At 49.1% G+C, this 21,341-nt stretch overlaps 1 protein-coding gene across 8 annotated transcripts in view; it reads right to left on the bottom strand.

Moving 5' to 3' along the window:
• Window positions 1-21,341, bottom strand: part of TRIO (trio Rho guanine nucleotide exchange factor) — a 284,086-nt gene that overhangs the window by 92,362 nt on the left and 170,383 nt on the right. For all 8 annotated transcript variants that reach the window (XM_036410831.2, XM_036410832.2, XM_045571514.1 and 5 more), the window contains 12 exons: window positions 20,285-20,404; window positions 18,432-18,623; window positions 17,626-17,775; window positions 14,940-15,054; window positions 14,234-14,349; window positions 10,406-10,528; window positions 5,637-5,831; window positions 5,427-5,542; window positions 4,673-4,739; window positions 3,930-4,039; window positions 2,230-2,299; window positions 1,562-1,651 (listed from right to left, as the gene is read on the bottom strand). In XM_036410831.2, coding sequence (XP_036266724.1) covers window positions 1,562-1,651; window positions 2,230-2,299; window positions 3,930-4,039; window positions 4,673-4,739; window positions 5,427-5,542; window positions 5,637-5,831; window positions 10,406-10,528; window positions 14,234-14,349; window positions 14,940-15,054; window positions 17,626-17,775; window positions 18,432-18,623; window positions 20,285-20,404 — 1,464 coding nt within the window. The remainder of the gene's footprint in view (window positions 1-1,561; window positions 1,652-2,229; window positions 2,300-3,929; window positions 4,040-4,672; window positions 4,740-5,426; window positions 5,543-5,636; window positions 5,832-10,405; window positions 10,529-14,233; window positions 14,350-14,939; window positions 15,055-17,625; window positions 17,776-18,431; window positions 18,624-20,284; window positions 20,405-21,341) is intronic.

Below are 21,341 nucleotides of genomic sequence, written 5' to 3'. Positions count from 1 at the left end.
CTTTTAAAAAAATCTCTTTACTTATAGAACTTTGGTTGGGAGGGCAGAGAGTTGGGGGGGAAAGCAGGACCTAGCTCCCTGGTCAGTGGCATATCTAATGCCATGGCTGATTCTCCCTGTGCATTTACATCGTTTCCCTGCAATCAGGTCCCTGCCGTTTGCATCCCTCTCTGTGGAGGGGGACGCCCTCTGTGGATTTCCCCTCTCCGCCCAGCACCTCTGCCGCCACCGCGAGCTAAGGGAGCCGACGGATGCGCAGCTGTACGAGGAAAACCACGGGCAAGCAACCTGTGCGATCTCTACGTCAGACAAACATGATTTCCTGTTTTCTTGAGTGTTTTTAGGGCAAAGTGTTGTTTTTCTAATGGCTTTGATTCCAAACATTCAACGTGCCACATGCTCTCAATGCTTGAGCCTTATATAACTCTAACTCCGCATGTGGCCACTCGGGTGTGGGGTTTCTCCGAGCAGCAATGACCCAGGGTCTATGAAAGACTGAAAAGAAAAGCAGCTGGGCTGGGAGCAGGCCTATGTACAAAGGCAGGGAGGTGTAACTGCTGGTCAGGAGAATGGCACGGACACAGGGTCATCTGCAGGCAAGTCTTCATCTCAAAGAGAGAACCTGAACGTATTCAGTCCCCAGACTCTCAGAGAAGGCAGATGTTCACACTCAGCCACGCACAAGCACACGTGCATTCAAAAGCACCCCGCCTTTCAATCAGAATGTATATGGGACACACCTGACTGCATTCTACAAACCCAAAAAGCATTCTGCATGTTATACACCGTGACACTGTTTTCCTTTTGTACTAAATAATCACCTTGCAATATATTTTTAAAAAAGGATGAGTTAGCCGAAACCGGTTTGGCTCAGTGGTAGAGCATCGGTCTGCGGACTGAAAGGTCCCAGGTTCGATTCCGGTCAGGGGCATGTACATTGGTTGCGGGCACATTCCCAGTAGGGGGTGTGCAAGAGGCAGCTGGTCGATGTTTCTCTCTCATCGACGTTTCTAGCTCTCTATCTCTCTCCCTTCCTCTCTGTAAGAAATCAATAAAATATATTTAAAAAAAAAAAAGGATGAGTTATATCTATATTTACACCAACGAGAATATAATTAATAAAACTCCTAATGGGCCTAGTGGTTACAGTGCTATTTGTACAAGTTTACTAGTAGGCCACTTTTGGAAAATAACAACATGAAATTAAAATGGAAAAAAGAAATGATAAAAAAAAGATTCAAAGTTACTTTTTTTTTAAAGAGGGAAAAAGAAGATTAATAGTTTACATCTTCTATACATGTAAAAATTTATGATTACATAAAGATAGTAAGTAATGACATACACACACATGCATATTAAGGCCTGAATTTCTTACAGATAGATAGCGTGAGAGGGAGCTTTTTAAAACAGAAGACATTGTAAGCCTATCCCACCATAAATGTGACAGATGAAAATGGAACTATTGCCCCATCCATTAGGTGAAAGTTATGAGTAATAATGCATTGTGTATGTACAAATATAACTTAGGAAACCTCAGTTTCCTCAGTAACCTAAGACTTACATCAAAGTAGGATCCTGCGTGCTCTAATATCAGTTGAGTGGAGTCAGGCTTATTTTTGCAGTAAGTGACATACATCTGAAACTTGTCTGCCTATAAACAAAAAAGCATTGAAATATCATTTCGAATGGCAGTATGTCAAAATATAGTTAACTTTTATTTAGAAAAGAAGCTGTGTGGACAAAGGCTATGTAAGGCCCAAATTAAAGAAACCCTACGTTATAAATAAATCTAGCAAAGTGAGACACACACCTCCAGAAGCCTCCCCCGACCCAGCACGCTGGGGTTAGGCACATGCTCTCTTCCCCCACAATGGCGTGTGGGAATCCCGGCAGCGCGCTTGGATGATCACAGATCAGTGTCTGCCCGCTCTGGACGGGGAGACCTCCTCACTCCCACCCTGGGAGGGCAGGGCATTCACGTTTAGCTGGGAACCTCCGGAGCCACGCAGAGGTCTGGCACACTAAATGGTCTCCTTTAAATCACTGCTACTGAGAATAAGCTCATTCTGCGTCAGTAACTAGCTGGGGAAGGTAATTCTTTGGGACAAAGCCATTTCCCTGTCTGCAGGTACCAGCAGAGTACGGTGACAGAAAAGAAATGGACGGTGTTCCTCCTAACTCCCTTCAAAGCCACCTACTAGGTGCGAACAGAAGCTGAGGTTTCCTTACCCAGGTCACAAAGCAATGGCCCACGTCCTCCGGCAGCTGCTCGTACTTCTCCAGCTCCTTCAGGAAAATGCTGCAGAGAATGCAAACATCATCCTACTAGTATGATGTTATAAAACACTTCAGTAGGCAAATATGCCAGAAATTAGACCAAGGATACCGTGACCCCAGGCAATGCCTGAATTTCGTCACTCTAATCAAATGCAGTGAAAAACCTGTGCCACTTAGATTTTGAGATTTAGCGAAATGTGCCGCTCTTAACCAGAGCCAGTTACAGTGACATTCAGCTCACTGGTTTAGCATTTAAACACTTTCTAATAGAAACTTTAACCTAGCAGCTCACTTTCAGGAAAGTGCTGTTTAGCAGTTATCGAGGCATAATGTAGGGATGGAAATATCCAATTAGAAGAACCCCTTTACCCTGGCCTGTGTGGCTCAATGGTTGGGCATTTTCCCATTCACCGGGAGGTTGCTGGTTAGATTCCTGGTCAGGGCACATGCCCGGGTTGTGGCTCCATCCTTAGTAGGGGGCATACAAGAGGCAGCCAATTGCTATTTCCCTCTTACATCATAGTTTCTCTCTCTCCCCCTCTCCCGCTCTCTCTAAAAATCAATTAAAAACGGTTTGTTTGGTTTTCTTTTTTAAAAAGAAAAGAACCCCTTTAGATTTTAGTATCCTTTGTTGGGGTAGGGACAGGGGAATGAGGAAGACCCCAGAAGTTCTGGCCCCACTCGTTTTTCCATAGACTACTGGCCACACAGACTTCTCCTAAAAAAGCTTCTGCTACTTTTATATATATTATATATTATTGATTTCAGAGAGAAAGGGAGAAGGAGAGAGAGATAGAAACATCAAGGATGAGAGAGAACCACTGACCAGTTGCCTCCTGCATGCCTCACACTGGTGAGCCTACAACCCGGGCCTGTGCCCCAGCTGGGAATTGAACTGTGACCTCCTAGTTCATAGGTCGGTGCTCAACCACAAACCACACTGGTGGGTGACCTTCTACTGGTTTAAAAAAATTTCTTAGAAATGAACCTGTGTCCTCCTCTGACCGATGGAAAGTGCATCTCATTCTGGACAGACTGCACATCTGTTCCGTCCTCCATCCCCACTTTCTTCTTATCTAAAAAGACTGAACATTGCCCTAGCCAGTTTGATCAATGGTTAGAGCCTCCGCCTGCGGACTGAAGGGTCTCAGGTTTGATTCTGGTCAAGGGCACGTACCTCTACCTCTACTAATCAATGTTTCTTTCTCTCTGTCTCTCCCCCCACCTCCAGCCCTTTCCAGTCTCTCTAAAAATCAATGGAAAAATGCCCTCTTGTGAGGGTTAAAAAAAAAAAAAAAAAAAAAAAAGACTGAACATTGCCTGTAATCAGAAACCTCTTCTTTCTTTTAATCCTAAATATTTTAGGTAGCAGTCAATGACACAGCTTGAGAGGAGTTAGGGTCTCATGAAAACAGTTTTCACAGTTTCCCGAATCTCATTTCTACGGAAAGAGAGCAGGAATGCGAAGCTGAGCCTGTATTAAAGTTGTGTTTAGATTGGCCGTGTTGCTGAAGAAAGCCTGGCAGGTTTCATTTAATTTCAACCGCCGCCGGAACCTGTCCTCGCGGCCATGGGAAAGCGTGGTGGCTCTCTGGCCGCCAGCACCGCCCCGGTGCCCGGCGCCCGGCTCCCAGCGCCCAGTGTGCACTCACTTGTTGTGGAACTCGTAGATCTCCTGCATGTTCCCGAAGATGATGAGCTCCTTGTTCACGATGCCGGCCGGGATCTCCTCCACGCCGCTCGTCATTTCCCACAGGTAGGTCTGGCGGGAGGGAACGGGGGTTACACAGAAGCCGACACCAAACTTTAAGAAACCGGATTTCTGACATCTATAGGGCTGGACCCAGAGTTCATGTATACCCGAAAATATGTCTTAAGAATAGCATCTTTTAGAGAAATGTGAAAAACTGAAAAAAAACAAAAAACAAAACACAAACAAAAAAACCAGCAACAAACACAAAAAAACCCTCAGTTGCTATAGTGCTTGAGAACAGTTCCTATGCTTTTTGACTCTAGACTTGAATTTTGGAAGGTTTGAATTTTGGAATTAAGCCACTCCACAAGGTACAACAGACATTCACAGAACTACTGGGCATTAGTTGCCAGTCATCATCAGTAGGCGCATCTCCTGCAGCTGCTGTGAAATTCGATAAAAGGGCCCGGCCGCCGCTGCCATGGGACACACAGAGCAGGAGGATCAGCGCTGCCTCCGCCCGCAATGAGCAGTTTTAAATCGAGCCAGGACGTCACAGAGGCGCACAAACGTGGAACTGGCTGCCTACGACACTTTAATCACACAACTAAAGAGTGTGACTATTTGAAGAATTACTACTAGGTAAGAAGAAATGCAAGACTGCACACAATCTAAGTGAACAGGCAAAAAAAACTTACTTACATCCATACACTCCCGGAGGTCCCTGACGTAAGCCTTTTCCGTCTGAATGAGCTCGGCCATTATGAACCTGAAATCCAGGAAGACGGCAACGAGTTAGTGCCCAGTCAGGATGCACTCGCACCTCTATGGCTTGTGGAACAGTGCGTGGCTTAGAAATCACCAGCCAGTCACGTACTTGGGAGAATGCAATCGAGAAAGGACAGAATGAGAGGATCTAGCCACCAAGTGGGAGGAAAACAACAATTGGGGACAAATTGGGAGCTTCTTGAAATCGGGTTTTCTCATTTCAAGAAATGAGATGATGCTGTGCGGGGAGCTGTGCCTTGTAGATGTTTAGCAGCCTCCCGGTCTCCACCCCACCAGATGCCACAACCCAAAATGCCTCCGCACATGCCAATGCCCCCAGAGCACACACTGCCCCTGACTGAGGATCACGGACTCAGAGCAACCTGAGTTGTACCGTTCACTAACGTCTAAACACCTCCCTTCATTAGACACTTCTTCTCCTTAGCATTCCCACGCCTGGTCCATGGAGGACAATGACACTAATTCCATGTGCCAGCCCCTGTGGGACGGGAGTGCAGGGACAGGTAACGAGCGACTGCCTCTGAGGCAGGTGAACAGGGGACAGCGCCTGAGCAGGCAGATGTCACAGCGCAATTTGACCTGAAAGCACCCACAGGTGCCTGTTTGCCTAAGTGACATTCTCCTCCCTTTTTCAAGGGATCCGGCAGGTTCTGAAAGCCCGGCTTACTCTTTCCTGCGGGCAGACTTCCGTTTCTCCTCGTTAAGCTCGTGTGCGGCGTCGCGCAGCTTCACCTCCGACCCCGGGATGCTGGCTGGGATGATGTCGAGCTGAAGACTCTTACTCTGCGGGAGAGGACAGGGGTGAGTTCGGCGGCCTGAAGCTCCGGCAGGACGCGCAGAGCACCCTGGTCGGTTCCGTTTGCACACAGCCATTTACCGATTTGTTGGAATCTGACGAAATCCCCAGGGCTTTCTCCAAAGAGGTCCGGTACTTCTCCATCCGCAGGGAGAAGTCTCTGTACCGCTTATCCACGGCGGTGACACATTTCTTTATCTCCGCAGCGTGGGCGTGGCCCTTTTCGCAGAAGCCGTCAGCCAGTTGTATCAACAGCTTCACCCTCTCCTTGGTTTGCTGCGAGAAACACACACAACAGGAAAGTATGTGAGGCAAAACAGCCTACATGCAGACACCAGGAACAGTGGTACCCTACCCACAGCTCAGCTCTGAACAGGGACAAAAGTGCCGGTGAGAGAAGCTCAGACTAACGCCCACGTCCATCCAGTTCATCTCCCCGGTCCTAGCCGAGTTCCCTATCCTCAGCTCTTCAGCAACGAATAGCCTTATGAAGCCCGAGGATAAAAACAATCTAGACTTTTCTGTCAACATCTTCATCTGCTGGATGCTCAGCAAAGTCTGTAAAATGCATAATCACGCGTTCCCTCGGGCCGTCCTCTGAATTCCATGACTGTCCTTGCATGTGTGTGTACTGGGTACAAGGACCTTCCCTGCTTCACGCATGTTTACTCTGCACCCAAAAGCTTTCCAAGGCGGCAGCCGCCCGAGACTGGCTTTCCTGTGCATGTGGGGCCAGGAGCTCACATGGCAGACGTTCGCAAGATCCCTGCGGAGGAGACACGTGCCTCGCACGCTCATGTCGGCTTCACTTGCGGGTGACAGGGAGGAAAAGCCACGTCAGGGAGCGGCCTTTTCTACAGGGGGAATTCAAACTATGTTCCCCGTTTTAGAACTCCTTCTTTAAAAAAACGATTTCATTGTATATGGACCTAGGACAGATCTTTTATTAAGTTAAGCATTACGTTTCTTACTGCATATAAAGTGAAGGATAACCATCCAATATTGGTTCTATATAACAGCAGTAACTTCAGTAGACCCCAACTTCCCAACCGATTTTTAGTCTCATCCATTTCACTTCTTCTTACAAGAGGCTTCCTTCAATGCTCCCACTCGGACAAAAACTCTTCAGCCGTGATAAGCTTTCACTAGAAAACCCTTACGACTAACGTTTAGGAAATCGATTTTTTAAACCTCGAGAGAAAGGTCAGAGTGCAGAACCTGGGCAGATGATCCTGGTCTGTCCAATAACAGTTCTGAGCCAGAAGCCACCAGGGAACTGCCCCGTCAGCTCTATGCTCAGACTGCACACGAACCCGCAGCCTGGCACGGCTGAGCCCCCAGCACCCCGCCCCCGGAGGGCTCCTGCCTTTGTTCTCTGCACAAGTGCCCTGCTGCCCCCGGTGCTAGCCTCCTAGATGCCCTCATGGCTCCTTCAGGTCCTTGCTCCACCCAACATCACCTTCTCCACATTCCCGCCCGGCCCAGCCACCCTCCCCGGCTGCTTTCCTGATTCTGACGGCCTGCAGCCCCTCCTCACAGGATCAATGTGCTTAGGACACTATTGACCGCCTCTCTTCTGTTAGAAGGTAATCGCCACGGGCCAGGGGTGTTTGTTCTGCTTGTTAACATCTCCTGCACCTCCGTGTGTCTGGCACATAGTGGACAGTCACAAAACATTTGCTAAGACAAATAATCGAACATTAGGTTCCTTATGCAAGTGTGTATGTGCCTATAACTTTAATGGGCATGGTAGTTACTCTTAAGAGCATGAATACATATACTTCAAAAATATGTGGAAATAAGCCATGGCCAGTGTTCTCAATGGTTATTGCACCAGCCTCTGGACTGAAGGATCTCAGATTCAACTCCCAGTCAAGGGCATATACCTGGGTTGCAAGTTCCATCCCCAGCCCAGATCAGGGCACATGTGGGAGGCAACATGCCTCTCTCTCTCTCCCCCTTCACTCTCCTTTTTTCTAAACACACACATACACAGACACACACACACACACACACACACACACACGGAAAAAATATCCTCCCCTGAGGATAAAAAAAAAAAAAAAAAAAAAAAAAAAAGAATAATAAGAAAGAAAAAGAAAATCCAAGGAACATTAATTATCTCTGAGAAAAAAGGAGAATATCTGCTAAAGCAGCCTCTGGCTTGTCACCAGCAGGAGACCTTTCCGAAGATGTCAAGACAAGCCTAGTTATAAACCAAGGAAATAACAAGTTCAAGTTTCCGATACGGAAGCATAAATTCCTAAAGGAATTGAATTAGAAGCACTACTCAATTTAACATCACAGAGAATGAATATGGCAAAGGCAGGATTTCCAAAGATTAGGCTGCCTACACCAGGTTTCACTGCTGAGGGCCAAGATGGTAACCTGCTGAAAGGCACAGAAAAGTGACGCTGTCCCCCATGTAAGCACAAACCACACGGGGGTTAAGAAAGCTGGGTCGAGTTCTAAGAGCCGAGGACAGAGGAGTGGAGATAAAACAGACAACGCACTAAAACAAAACACAGCAAGACATTTCAGGGAGATTTATGTACGTGTCTACACACATCACAAAACAGACCCACAGCCAGCACGCAACGCTGATGGCTGATCCTGACTCCAAGAACGTGTGTTAAATGCTCTGAGTTGCATTGCAAATGGACGGACTTGGTTTAGTGAAATGAACGGAGGCTTTGTGTCCACGGACACCCAGCCTTACAGTGTGAATTCCTAACTACGGGGCTGGAAGATTGCCCGTCAGAGGAAGGGTTCTCTGTGTGACAGAAGAAAAACGATTTCTTGGAAGACATACGACAGGGTGACAGAAGGCACAGGAACGCAGCCTAGTTTCAAGAGGAGAAACTAAAGTCACCTTCAAGCAACAAAGCAGGCCCTTTCCGAGGAAATGAAAGGAAACCAGAAACGGGAGGAAAAAAGTTGCTAAGGAAAAAAAAGTGAGGGACGGTTTTTCAGAACGGACCAGTTCCTCTCAGCAATGCATCCAATGAAAGAAATAGTTTCTATATATTTGCGAAACAGAAAGGCCAGATGTCACCTATGAGTTCAGATGCTTTAAAATAAGAAATACAGGGGCCAAAAAAATGCCTGTTACTGCTCATTCTTCTAACGAACATACTCCCAATGTGAGGACAAGGGAAGCTAGGAACAATGGAAAAACCCTCTCCTGCACAGCCTGCCAGGCCGCTCGGCTCCTGAGGGGGCGACTCCCCTGGCCAGTGCCCGGCGCCCCTGGGGCTGAGCGGAACTTCTGCAGAGGGGAGCGTTGCTGAGACTCTCAGCCAGAGAAAAGGAACAAATCCTCCATCTACCGCTCAGCACTATCTTAAGTATTTCCTACAGACCGGTATTTAGAGCCAAAGGATATTCAGAGGAACAAACGAAGGTCGTGTAGCGCGCATAAATAACTAATTTTCTATCTAACTCTTCATGCAAATGAGAATCGCACAGCTGAAGGGGCGCTGTACCTGGAGGAAGGAAGACTCGGTCCTTACCCGCAGAGGCAGGCACGGCCGGCTCTCCTCCTGGCGCCCAAGGCCCGGCTGTCATGGTGAGGCTGTCCTTGCCTGAGCCTGCCCTCCCCAATGCTCACGGGGCCCACGGAGCACCGGCCTCTCCCGGGCCCTGCCCTGGCCCTGCCCTGGCCCGTGTCTGAGGCTCCACTAGGTTACATGCTTCTCCAGAGCAGAGACCGGGGTTCCCAGCACCCCGATGCTCACTGAAAGGAAGTAACTTAGAGCTCGGCCCGGGAAGGGAGGGGGGACTGGGAGCAGAAGACTGGGAAGAATAGGAGGAGGAGTCGAAATCGTTACAGAAAACACAAAAAAGTACAAGTAAACACAATACAAAGTAGCTGCCTTCACCCCAAATGATTAAAAAATACCTCTCTGATATGTCACCAAAGCCAAGTGCAGGGTCACCCACACAAGGAAATCAATCTTTTCACTTTGCAGGGATACAGTACTTCTTTTTAACCAAAAATATTACTCAGGTTGATCATCTATTTTTTGCTCTTGAATTTTTAGTTTTTTGTTTTTTTTTTTTCTTTCTAAAAAGTCAAAATGCATCATCAAAATAAATCATTCCTCTAATGAACATACTCCAAATGTGAGGAAAAGGGAAGCTAGGAACAATGGAAAAATCCTCTCCTGCACACTATCATTCAAAAACTCTGACAAACAAAAGGAAAAACACCACCGGTTGAGAAAGAGACTCTAAGAGAATCTCAGAGCGTTTTGAAGCCTCTGCAGGTCAATGTGTTGACTCACATATTTGCTTAAACATGTATGTACTCACCTACACTGCAGAGGCCATAAAGGTGTATTTAATTGTATTTTGATTTTCCAGAGAAAACTGAAAGTGCACACCCCCCGCCCCCTAATTTTATAAAACCTACGGACAACCTACTGGAAACACAGACTGAGCAGAAAATGCTACTGTAACCGTTTTCACCAGCTCAGGCGGAAGGAAAACACCCACAGCACACAACCAAGTCAAATAGCGCTTCATAAAACAGCAACTACTCAGAACACGCAATCGGAAGAGCAATCGAAAGCAAGGAGACAGAAAGTGCCTGCAGAACCCAGAGGACCAGCAGCCACCAGGTAAATGAGGGGAAACCGAGGGGCACGTGTGGAAGGCAGAGGGCAGTATCACAACTCGTGTCCGCCGCTCCACGTGGTCACCCTGCTTCTCGTTACACAGTGTGCTTCTGAGACGACCTGTTGGAGAACTCCCTCATGTACCCGCAGTGCCCTGCTCTGGGTTGTTCTGGACAATCCCAAGCAGACGCGCAGGCCGCTGGCAGGGGCGCGCAGCGGATCTGAACGCACCTTGGCGGTTATCTGGAACTCCTCATGCTCCTTCAGCAGCTCCTGGGTGTGCTGGATGCTCGAGCCGGTGGAGGTGTGCGTGGACAGGTAGAACTCGCCGTTGTCATGGATCCATTCTAGAGCCTGGGCAGAGAGGGAAGGGGAAAGGGTTCCAGGCTGAGCAGCCCAAGGTCCTCAGTATCTCATCTAAATGCCAAGTCTCAGGCCTCTGCCAGCCCACATCAGGGAGCAGCCCAATTTCTGAAATAAGGGTAATTCTAAAACTTGGGGGGCAAGGGGTGTCATTGTGTCACAATAAAAAGATCAAGAGTTTTGCCGAGACCGGTTTGGCTCAATGGATAGAGCGTCGGCTTGGGGACTGAAGGGACCCGGGTTTGATTCCGGTCAAGGGCATGTACCTTGGTTGCGGGCATATCCCCAGTAGGGGGTGTGCAAGAGGCAGCTGATCGATGACTCTCTCTCATCGATGTTTCTAGCTCTCTATCTCTCTGACTTCCTCTCTGTACAAAATCAATAAAATATATTTTTAAAAAAAAGATCAAGAGTTTCTTATAACCATGAACGTAAAGTCACGACAGAAGCGTAAGAAAAGGAAAGAAACCACACGCACTGGGCAGGTGTGGGTGAGGGAGTGGGCTGAGACCCCCACGCTGTTAAATGCGGGGATGTTCACGTCATGGGAACTTCACAGCCAGAAGAACAGGAGCACAAATGAAATTCCCAGCTTTCAAAAGTACGGTGTTAGCCCCTTCTTCCTGTTCCTGAACCCGGTGAATGCCCAGAGGAACCCCCTTCACTGGTTTGGGGGCCATGTGCGTGGTGCCACATGCGTGGTGGCTGAGCCCCGCAGCCCTCCTGTCAGGAGTGGCGGCCACGCCGGGAGAGCAGGGCCAGCAGCGCAGGCTGCCTCCCCTCTCCTTGTGGCTTAGATGGAGCCAGTGTCCTCCTCCCGTGCTCCCAGGTGTGAAGTGCAATCGGACATATTGAAACACACACATCCCAGAGAGCGGTGTATGGAAAGAAGCATAAGAGTCGAAGCTTTTCCATGTGTTCTTCCTCATCTCCAAGTCATCCACTGCCAGGCTGGTGCTGGCACAGAAAGATCCTGCCTCTACTGGGTTATTTCCAGCATTTTAGAAGAAAAAGAAGAAAACCAGGACCGACTACTTCCCACGCAGCTCCCTGGCTGGGATTCACTGTTGGAGTGCCCCTCCCATCTCGGAAACAATGTTAACCAGACTCTGAATGGAGGCCCTTCTGCCCATTTAGTCAAAGGCCCTTGGTTTCTCCACTCACACAGCGAATCGTCCCAAGTGCCATGATGGAGTCGATGCAGGGGGGTGGGGCACCAGGGAATGAGACACTTGGGCCCCGCAGACCGGAAGGGGAGAGAGATGACGAAAGATACACAAAAGACAAAGTGGGAGTGGGAGGCCTTGCTCAGAAGGCGGTCAGCAGAGGAGGTATCAAAGCTGGGGCCTGGGCTGAGAAGGGATGGGCCAGGGAGGGGTGGAGAGACCCAGTGCCGGCGGGTTGTGGGGAGGAGTACACTCAGTGGTCCCAAGCTGAGGGGGCTGGTCCCCCATGGGGAGAGGATGGGGGTGAGGGGGCTGGTCCCCCACGGGGAGAGGCTGGGGTGAGGGGGCTGGACCCCCACGGGGAGAGAGGCGGGGGGTGAGGGAGCTGGTCCCCCACGGGGAGAGGCGGGGGGGGGGTGTGTGTGAAGGGGCTGTTCCCCAGGGGGAGAGGATGGGGATGAGGGGGCTGGTCCCCCAGGGGGAGAGGCTGGGGTGAGGGGGCTGGACCCCCACGGGGAGAGGCTGGGGGTGAGGGGGCTGGTCCCCCATGGGGAGAGGGTGGGGGTGAGGGAGCTGGTCCCCCATGGGGAGAGGATGGGGATGAGGGGGCTGGTCCCCCACGGGGAGAGGCGGAGGGTGAGGGGGATCCCCCATGGGGAGAGGATGGGGGTGAGGGGGCTGGTCCCCCACAGGGAGAGGCGGGGGGGGGGGTGAGGGGGCTGGTCCCCCATGGGGAGAGGCGGGGGGATGAGGGAGCTGGTCCCCCACGGGGAGAGGGTGGGGGTAAGGCTGTGGAATGCAGGGGCTGCTGTGGGGAAGGGACAGTGTGAGTGGAAGGAACACCAGTGAGCAAATTGGTTCAGAGGTTTGGACAGGACGTGGCATGACCGTTCTGTGGGAGGGAAGGGCAGATATGACACGCACGGGAGGTCTGCACCCACAGACTGATGAAGGGGTGAAGGTGGGAACCACACATCCTGTAAGATTAGGGGGGGTGTGGGGGAAGTTCTGCCCAGGAGGAGGCTAGAGGGACCGGTCTGGAAGCCAGAAATGGAGGTGAGGGCTGGGAGATAGTAACCGAGAAGACAAGCAAGAGAAACAAGAACACATCCCACTGAGACCTGGGGAAAGTCAACCTTCGGAGGCGGGATGAGGAAGAGGAGCAGCGAGCCTGGGATGGTGGTGGGCAGGATCACTGCGGGGGAGAGAGGGGGCAGGGGCAAAGGCAGGGCGGTCACCTCTCCACCACCCTCCAGTGAGGCATCACTCAGTGACCCTCAGGGTGCCACCCCGAGACCTGATTGGGCAGGAGCCTCAAGGACAGATTCTCCAGGAGGGATGGATACCCACTCCGCACTGCGATCGGTACAGAACCTGACAGGTCCACAGGGCCTGGGGCTGGCACTGCTCAGGGCCTAAGCTTAGTGATTTTATAGTTGGCAAACAAGCTGGGCTTTAGGAAAAAAGCAAGACAATTTCTCTGACAAAGGAATTATTTACAATTTTGTTCTGTGTAGCTGAGTGATTCGATTCCTTGTTTTTCAACAGAAATAAAAAAGAATTATGAAAGGATTATGAAACAATCTCTAATGAGGAACAAAACCAGGCTGCCGTAAATCTCAGACATGGCTGACCTGTTTTTAAAAAAAATGGTAAGCAAACATAATTTAAACATTCCAGACGCTACGGGAATGTGATGATTACACTTGGCCCGGCCAGCCGAGATGAGAACAGGCCGCCAGGTCAGGATGTCAGGTCCGAGGACCGTGCCCCCCAGCTCCTCCGCCTCTGGGGACCAGGCCACCCACTGGGATGAACACTTACCCACAGGGAACAAATGTGCTCCCTAAGAGGAAGCCACCACCTCTGTTAGGCTGTAGGAGCTCACTAAATGCCTGGCCTGCGACAGCACACAGTAGGTGGACAGGTGGAGTCAGAAGGAGCCCTGGTCCGGGTCTGACATGGAGAATGTGAACAGCCCTGTGGGTTCTTATGCTGCCGTGAAGGCCCAAGAGGAGTGACAGGGATCTTATGTCCGAGTTAGGGGTGCAACAGGCTTTCACCTAAAACGACCTTCCATGACTGACGTTCGGGCAGAAGCACTGTATCCCAAACTGACTTCAGAGCGTGTAGGAACCTTGTTGACTACACTGGATTGTTAGAAATCCTGTCACATTTCTTACGTCATTTTTGCTCGATTTTTCTGAAGAACGAACTTGTATCTTGAACACATAAATACAGCGATAGAAAAGGGCACCCACCACAGTATTTATACAAACACTGAAACTAGATTCCATGATGATTTTTAAATCATCTTCTCTCACTTGTGTTTGCTGTCTGAACCATGGGAACTGACAAGCAGAGGGCCAAACTCACCAAGAGACACGCCTTCTGAGGCTGTGGGGTTTTCTTTTCAGAACACACTGTTCATGACAAGGCCCCACTGCTCGGATCGTTAGAAAGTAGTTGTGAACCTGCTGAATGGAGGTCTGAATACAGGGTGGAGGGCAGGGCACCCCGAGTGACTGACCTGCTTGGCACTTCGTTCAAAGACCACGTACTGCTGGCACTGGTCCAGCCGCCTCTTCCTCATGGTCCAGTAATGCAACACCCTGTTCTCCCGCTGGAAGAGTTCATTCAAGATATCTGAGTGCACAGAAGAAAGCATACAATCAATGAAACCTGCAGATAACTGGTTTGTGTTTTTTCCTGATTTATAATATTTTTACTTACTTTAACAAAACAGTCAATATATCACCCTAAATTACGTCTTTTCTCCATGTGTATATTATTCAACTTTATTGAGTAAACTAGAGGCCCGGTGGATGGATTTCTGCACCAGTGGGGTCCCTCAGCCTGGCCTGTGGGTATCAGGCTGAAACTGGCCCGATGCATGGATTCATCCAGGGTGTGTCCAGCTCTTCTCGCCTGGTCCCAATCAGGACCAACTGGGACTGGCCAACTGGGGAGGGACCGTGGAAGGGCTCCAGGGCGTGTCCAGCCCATCCAGCCCAGTGTCTGCCCCCTGGTGGTCAGTGCGTGTCAGCAACTGTTAGAATGGTCAAATGAACAGTAGGACACTTTTATTATATAGGATTACCTATATATTTAATATTTTGTTACTAAGCTAAGATAATGAGTAAGAGCTTTAATACTGTGAAGCCCAGGATAGGATTTCCAGGCAATCTCGCCCAGCCTCTCCCCTCACTGTCAGTCACACCTTCAGGCTGACTCACTTTTCACTTGCTGCTCGGGGGCCTTGACGTGGGTCACCATGCCCGGCATGCTCACGCTGTTCCTGTGCAGGTACTTCAGGAAGACGTCCGCATTCCTCCTGGCGAGTGTGCAGGCCTAGGCACAAGGGAGCAATGCGCTACTGATCCCACTTACGCAGACACATTGGGTCCATTTGGATGACAACATCAGGTGGCTCGCACTCACATCTTTACCGAAAATATTCACCTGGCCACCTTGTGGTCATAAATGGAAAGGATCGAAATCCTGCACCCCTCAAGATGCTTTTTTGGAAGAATGATGTGAGGCTGATCATTAAGAAACAAGACTCAGGAAAAACCTTTGACCCTCCCCGCTTTCCTGCCTGAGAGATCCAGCAGAAACACATGCTTCAGGAGGAGATCTTGGGATGTTCCCCTCTTAGTCGAACCTGAATGAACTATGGCAAACAAGAGGGCCCAGTCCCCAGGAAGGATCTGCCTGCGGGTTACTCTGCTCTTCCTCAGCTGCCTACACACCGCCCATCCTCACTTCCGAAAGCTAATACCCATTCCTCCCTCCTTTGTCCAAAAATGTCTTATATATCCAACACTGCCTCACTCGCTTTGAAATTTTCATGGATTTATCCTGCCTATGTGAATTCCCCATACACACATATTAAATTTTTATTTTCTCATGTTAATCTGACTCTGTTAATTTGGTTATTGGGCCAGCCAGAAAAACTTGGAAAATGGCAGGAAAAGTATCATTACTTGTTTTAGCTGGAGTCACATCTAAAGGACAGCTGTATCACCTGGCCAGAAGAGGCTCCCCCTAGGGGACAACTTGAATATAAAGATAAATGACTCCAATGGACTGGAACATACCAGATACATTACAATCCAGGATGATGGTAAAGAAATAGTAATAAAACAACAAGAAAAAACAAATTAAGTGTATGTAGAAGTTACTAAGGGAACAGCTCATTATTCTGAAAATGGTAAGCAAAGGGAAAGAGTCAAGTATTTGCCATGCCTTCTCTGCACGGATGCTATTTTAGATTAACAAATAGCTCAGGGGTACTTACTAATTCTAGCTAACCGAGAAGAAAGGAATGACAGAATACCACCGTTTTGCAACTGTTAAGGAACAATGTTACCACTGGCTACTAAACCCAGGAGGTGAGAGGCTGGTGGGGAGGAGCAGAATGGATGAGCTGGAAGCACCATGTTTGAAGCATTGACAAATTCTCATATTGCAGTGACAGGAAGAAGTGTAACACTGGGTGTGCCAAGTACACTCGCACATGCACAACTCACACTTGAAGCTGATCAGGGCTCTCATCCTAACTAACAGAAATTTAGAGAATCCAGGATGGTGCTAAATGACCCCACAGGACACAATGACCCAAATCTGGAAAGCAGGAAACACCACAGTATGAATAACTTATTTCTTCAATTAATAAATGGTAATGCAAGGAAGGGTGGCATTTAGATGAAGAGAGACAGACAAATCAAACCAATAATTGGACTTTTTTGGATCTTGATCAAAGCTATTTGTGAGATAATCAGAGAAATTTGAACTCTGATTCTACATGAAATAAGTTACCATTAATTTTTAAGATTTGGTCATGGTACTGTGGTTGTTTTAGAAAAGTATAATTTAATGTGTAGTTATTTACTAAAGTATTTGCAAATAAAATGATGTAATATCTGGAATTTAAAACAATCCAGTGACGATGGGCACATGCCCATAGGCTGGTAATCACTGAACCTGGGTGAGATGCATACGAGTCATCTTTCCTTTGTACTCATCTGTAAGCTTACCCCAAAGAATGTTAAAGACATCCGATGCAAAAACACTACAGAATTCTAGTGAGCAAAGGAATCTGAATAGGCCTGTTTTATCATTTCACCTACATATCTTTCTTAATTACTATATTCAAGTAGCACTCAAATGTTGTTTTATACTAACTGGAGTCCAGAGAAGGGGAGGTAAATTATAATTCAACTCAAAACACCTAACAGGGACTGGCATTTCATAAACGTGAATAGCAGCAACAAGCAGGCACTCAGGCTCTCAAGTCCTGTTTGAAATAGATATAATTAGTGACCGGGGAGGGGGAAGCTCAGAGTAAGTACACCAGCGAAGAATTTTCAGTTACAATTTCTCTCCCAAACGAAACAAATAACTCTCCCTGTCAGGAACGAAACAATTTGTTAAATATAACAGGAAATAGTGTCAGAGGAGTCAGAATGCTGATGCAATGAGAACAACTAAACTTAATAAAGCAACCAGGAAAAATAAACACCACCCCCATTTTCAACAGGTCGAAGCCGCAGCAAGAACGGCCGGAAACCTGGTCCAAGGGTGAAAGAATGCAACATGGAAACAGTCAATAGCTATTGCTGAGCACCTCGGCCACTGTTTCCAGCTTAACTGTTTTGAAGCACATAAATGACTGTGGTATGAATGTAAGAAGTGTAAATAACAAAGACATTCAGATTATCTCTGAACAGCGGGCTTATTGCTGATGGGATGCTACCCCAATCACTGCCCCATGAGGTGGAATGGTGACGGCAGCGCGCCTGGCCTGCAGGGTGTCTGCGGGTCTCTGACCATAGTCCCACCTCAGGGCCGTCCTCAGGGATCCTGCTGGACCTGGAACCCTGCTCATCGAGGCATCGGCCCCCCAGGAAGGGCTCGTACCTTCAGGAACGCTTCCTTTTGTTCAAGGTGCTTGCTGATCATCGGGGTGACGTGATCGGTCTCGGAGTTGGGGCCCAGTTTGTCGGCTCCTCCGCACCAGTCCTCTTCCCTCTTGTACTCCTGCTCCAGGCTCTCGAGGACACTGCAGACCTGGGGGTGGGAGACAGTTCCAGCTCAGAGGGACCCCAGCATCTGAGGGCACAGGCTGGCACCCGTGGGGAGCGTTTTCAAAGCAGCCCGGGGACCAAACCACTGGAACCGCGGCTCTATCTAACATAGGATTGCAAATGCAGGCTTTTCAGGACAAGGACAAAACTAAAGCCGAGTTTCCTGTCTCTATCAGACATGTTTCAGGCCATAGACTTAAGTCAGCTGTCTGCAAACTCATTAGTCAACAGAGCCAAATATCAATAGTACGATTGAAATTTTTTTTGAGAGCCAAAACCGACTTTTGCACATGGGCCACAGAGTTTCAATAACACTGTACGTGCGTACCCGCATGTGTTATTTTGTGGAAGAGCCACACTCAAGGGGCCAAAGAGCCACATGTGGCTCGCGAGACGCGGTTTGCCGACCACTGTCTTAAGCAATAGGAAAAGGGGTGCTTCTTAGCCACTTCCCAGCCTATTTCGCTTTGATGCCTACGGGTGCACAAGTGGTGTCACATCTAATGATGCTCCTCCTCTCTGCTGGACCTGGAATCGCTGGGTCAGTGATGACTGACGAACTAATGACTGAGTTGTTCCATCAAATCGAGCTCAAAACAGCATGCCAGCGGGAGCTGAGGGACCAGGCCCCCTCCCTACCTGCTCAGAGGTTTTGTAGAAGGCGACGGACGCGTTCACCAGCTTCAGGCGGTCTTCCATCTTGAGCATGAGCTGCTGCCAGTGCGAGGCCACCTTCTCGGCGCAGTCCCGGATCATGTCCATGTCGTAGTGGTTGGCCTGCAGCATGGCCTCTGCCTTCTGCTGCACCTGCAGCGCGCTCTGGTGAGTTTTCTAAGGACAGGAAAGGGGGGGGGTTGCTTAACAGGGGTGCCACGCACTCACCGGAGAGGTCCTGGGCACGCCACAGCCCTCCTGTGCTGCCTGCTTTTATGGAAACCGCCTCAGTTAATACTCATCAGGACACTTCTAAAAACACAGCAGGTAGCTTAGTTAAAAAAAAAAAAAAAAAAAAAAAAAGCTTTCGTGCCCAGCCAACGACTGCTTCTATTTAAACGAGCTAATGAAGGATGAAACGCATTAAGGCTTTCCAGGCCTCCGTGGTGGGGTCTCGGCCTGAGAAAGAGCAGGAGAAACCTTTAGCAGCCAATATTCTAGAAAAGCCGTTGAAATACTCCAAGTGTATTATTCCTATTGATCCCTCTTATAATAGCAGCTACAGGCAAAGGAACAAGTGGGAAAAAGGTGGCCACAGTGAAGGCTTTCTTATTTTCATTTTCAACTTTAACTTTGGATGAGAGTAAAATGTTCTCAAGAACTATTGACAAGAAAGAAAGAAAGAAAGAAAGAAAGAAAGAAAGAAAGAAAGAAAGAAAGAAAGAAAGAAAGAACAGCAAAGGCTGAACCAACTGTTTTCCCTGGAGGTCCAGCCAGGATGAATCTGCGAACATAACACGAGCATCCAGGAGACCTCCTGCTCTGTGTCCTCCAGAAGGCCAGGCCCTCAGGGAAGAAATGACTTCTGGGTAGGGGAGGGCATGGGTTTCTGTGGACTCAGATTCCCTTATTTCTTTTTATTATGAACAATACCAACATTGTGTATTTCACCTGAAAAGGAGCTAATGATTCCATAAGACACGGTCCCCAATACAGTCCCAACAGCACACAGTGATGGGCACGGACAATGTGATGACTGGAAATCCACTGCCCAGTGTATGATTTGGCTTCAAGAAGTGTTCACGTGTCTACCAACTACTCAGTAGTTGAAAAGAAACCAATCTAAGGCACCACCTAATGGCGATTGCTGTGGCTCCTTCTCTGGCTGACAATATGTATGTAAAGAGAGCAGAAGACAAGCTCTCTGTAATCAAATGCTCTCCCTCCTTTGGCTGTACCTTAAGACCACCTGGCACAATTGTAACTGCCCCTCAAACCTGAAAATAACCATCTACCTCCTTTGAGGGTGAACTTGGGCAGGCCTGAAACGGCCGAGCCATTGTGCTAACATCCTGGGTGGCACAAGACCGAGACATTGGGTGAGTAACGCCCTTCCCCGGGCACAGGGGTTTGTGGACAGCACTGGGTCGCCCACCGGCAGCGGTGCCTGGTCTTGGTGAGACCAAGTGTTCCCAGAGCACTCTGATTTGCCGAGTCTGCTTATACTGCTATAGCAGGCGCGTGCCCATGAGACCGGAAAAATATAAAACTCCTCAGCCGAGATGCCAACTCGGGGTACCTGGTGCCAGGCATTCTGGACCCAGAAGGTCCACCTTAGCTGGACCCCAAGACCCTCTGGCCGTGGGGACCCTCTGCCGTAAGGCTGCCCGGCCAGCATGCACAGCCCACTCCTCCGCAGGGCCAGGCCGAAGCCTTCTGTGACACACTGTAGGCTTGTAAGCACGGCCGTTTGAGGTCCTGGGGAACCCCACTTTGGCTTCCAGGGTCAGTGCCATAGGAGGGACGAAGCAGGCCTGCCTTCCGTGGCAAAGACCCACCTCGATGGCGTGCTGGAACTGCTCGTGCTCCCGCTGCAGCTGCTCCGCCTCCTGCAGCGAGCTGGCCGTGATGAGCCCGGCGTTCAGCATCGACTCGCCGTTGCGGATCCAGCCCAGCACCTGAAACGGTACCCGGGTTATCCAAGCTCGGCCCTGCCCGGGGCAGCCTGGGGGCCAGCAGTGACGCGATCCAAGCAGCAAGGTGGCCGAGTGGCTCACACCAGCCACATGGACCCTATTGCCCATGGCCTGAGACCCATCGGGAGTGTGTGAGCGTTAAGTGTTGCACTGTTAAACGGATTCTGTTATTTTTTAGTTGCAAATGGGAGCTGAAATGGTAGAGGGTCCAGAGGATGGTTATTAGTCCACAGGCCAAAACTGGTTGAGGACTATATGTCCTAAAACCAACGGCCACAAAGAATTCTCTGCTAATAATACATATATATTTTGTTCTTTCAGTCCTAATGAAAGTGCAAAACTGGCAAACTGCTTGGTAAGGGAACTATTTCATACCAGGAATAAAATTTTCCATTTTAGCATCAGTAATAAGTGGCACAATAACTGAAGTATGAACAAAGCTGACTCCATGCTCGGAGGCAAACCATGAACTCCTCAACTTCACACACGAAGAGAAGCCACCTGTGACAGCCGAGGCCAGTGGCTGTGGACGGTCTCTCCGGGTAGTCATTTGCGGCAGAGACGCCTCATTCCTACCGGACACCTATTTTTGAGGACAGCTTAAAATAAAACCACCTCTCAGCCCCTGTGACAGCCTGGTTACAGAGATGACATCATTCTAGCCACTGAGTTCAAAGCAGTCCCCTCTGGGGGGTTTTGTGGAAATAGTTTTCTGGTACACGTTTTGCCTCTTTCTTGTTACCTCTTCCCTTCCTGATGCCTGGACTCTGGAAGTGACAGTTGGGGCTACACCACCATTTGGACCATGAGCAAAGGGACATCCACCATCGAGATCTCAGCTAACACACCACGGGCAACCTCTTACTCGTTTCGTGGCTTTGGACTCAGCTACTTGCTAGGCAAATACAATTCCTAAATA

Source organism: Pipistrellus kuhlii, unplaced genomic scaffold (assembly GCF_014108245.1).
Source record: "Pipistrellus kuhlii isolate mPipKuh1 unplaced genomic scaffold, mPipKuh1.p scaffold_m20_p_4, whole genome shotgun sequence".
NCBI lineage: Eukaryota > Metazoa > Chordata > Mammalia > Chiroptera > Vespertilionidae > Pipistrellus > Pipistrellus kuhlii.
This window is presented reverse-complemented; position numbering and strand designations above follow the sequence as displayed.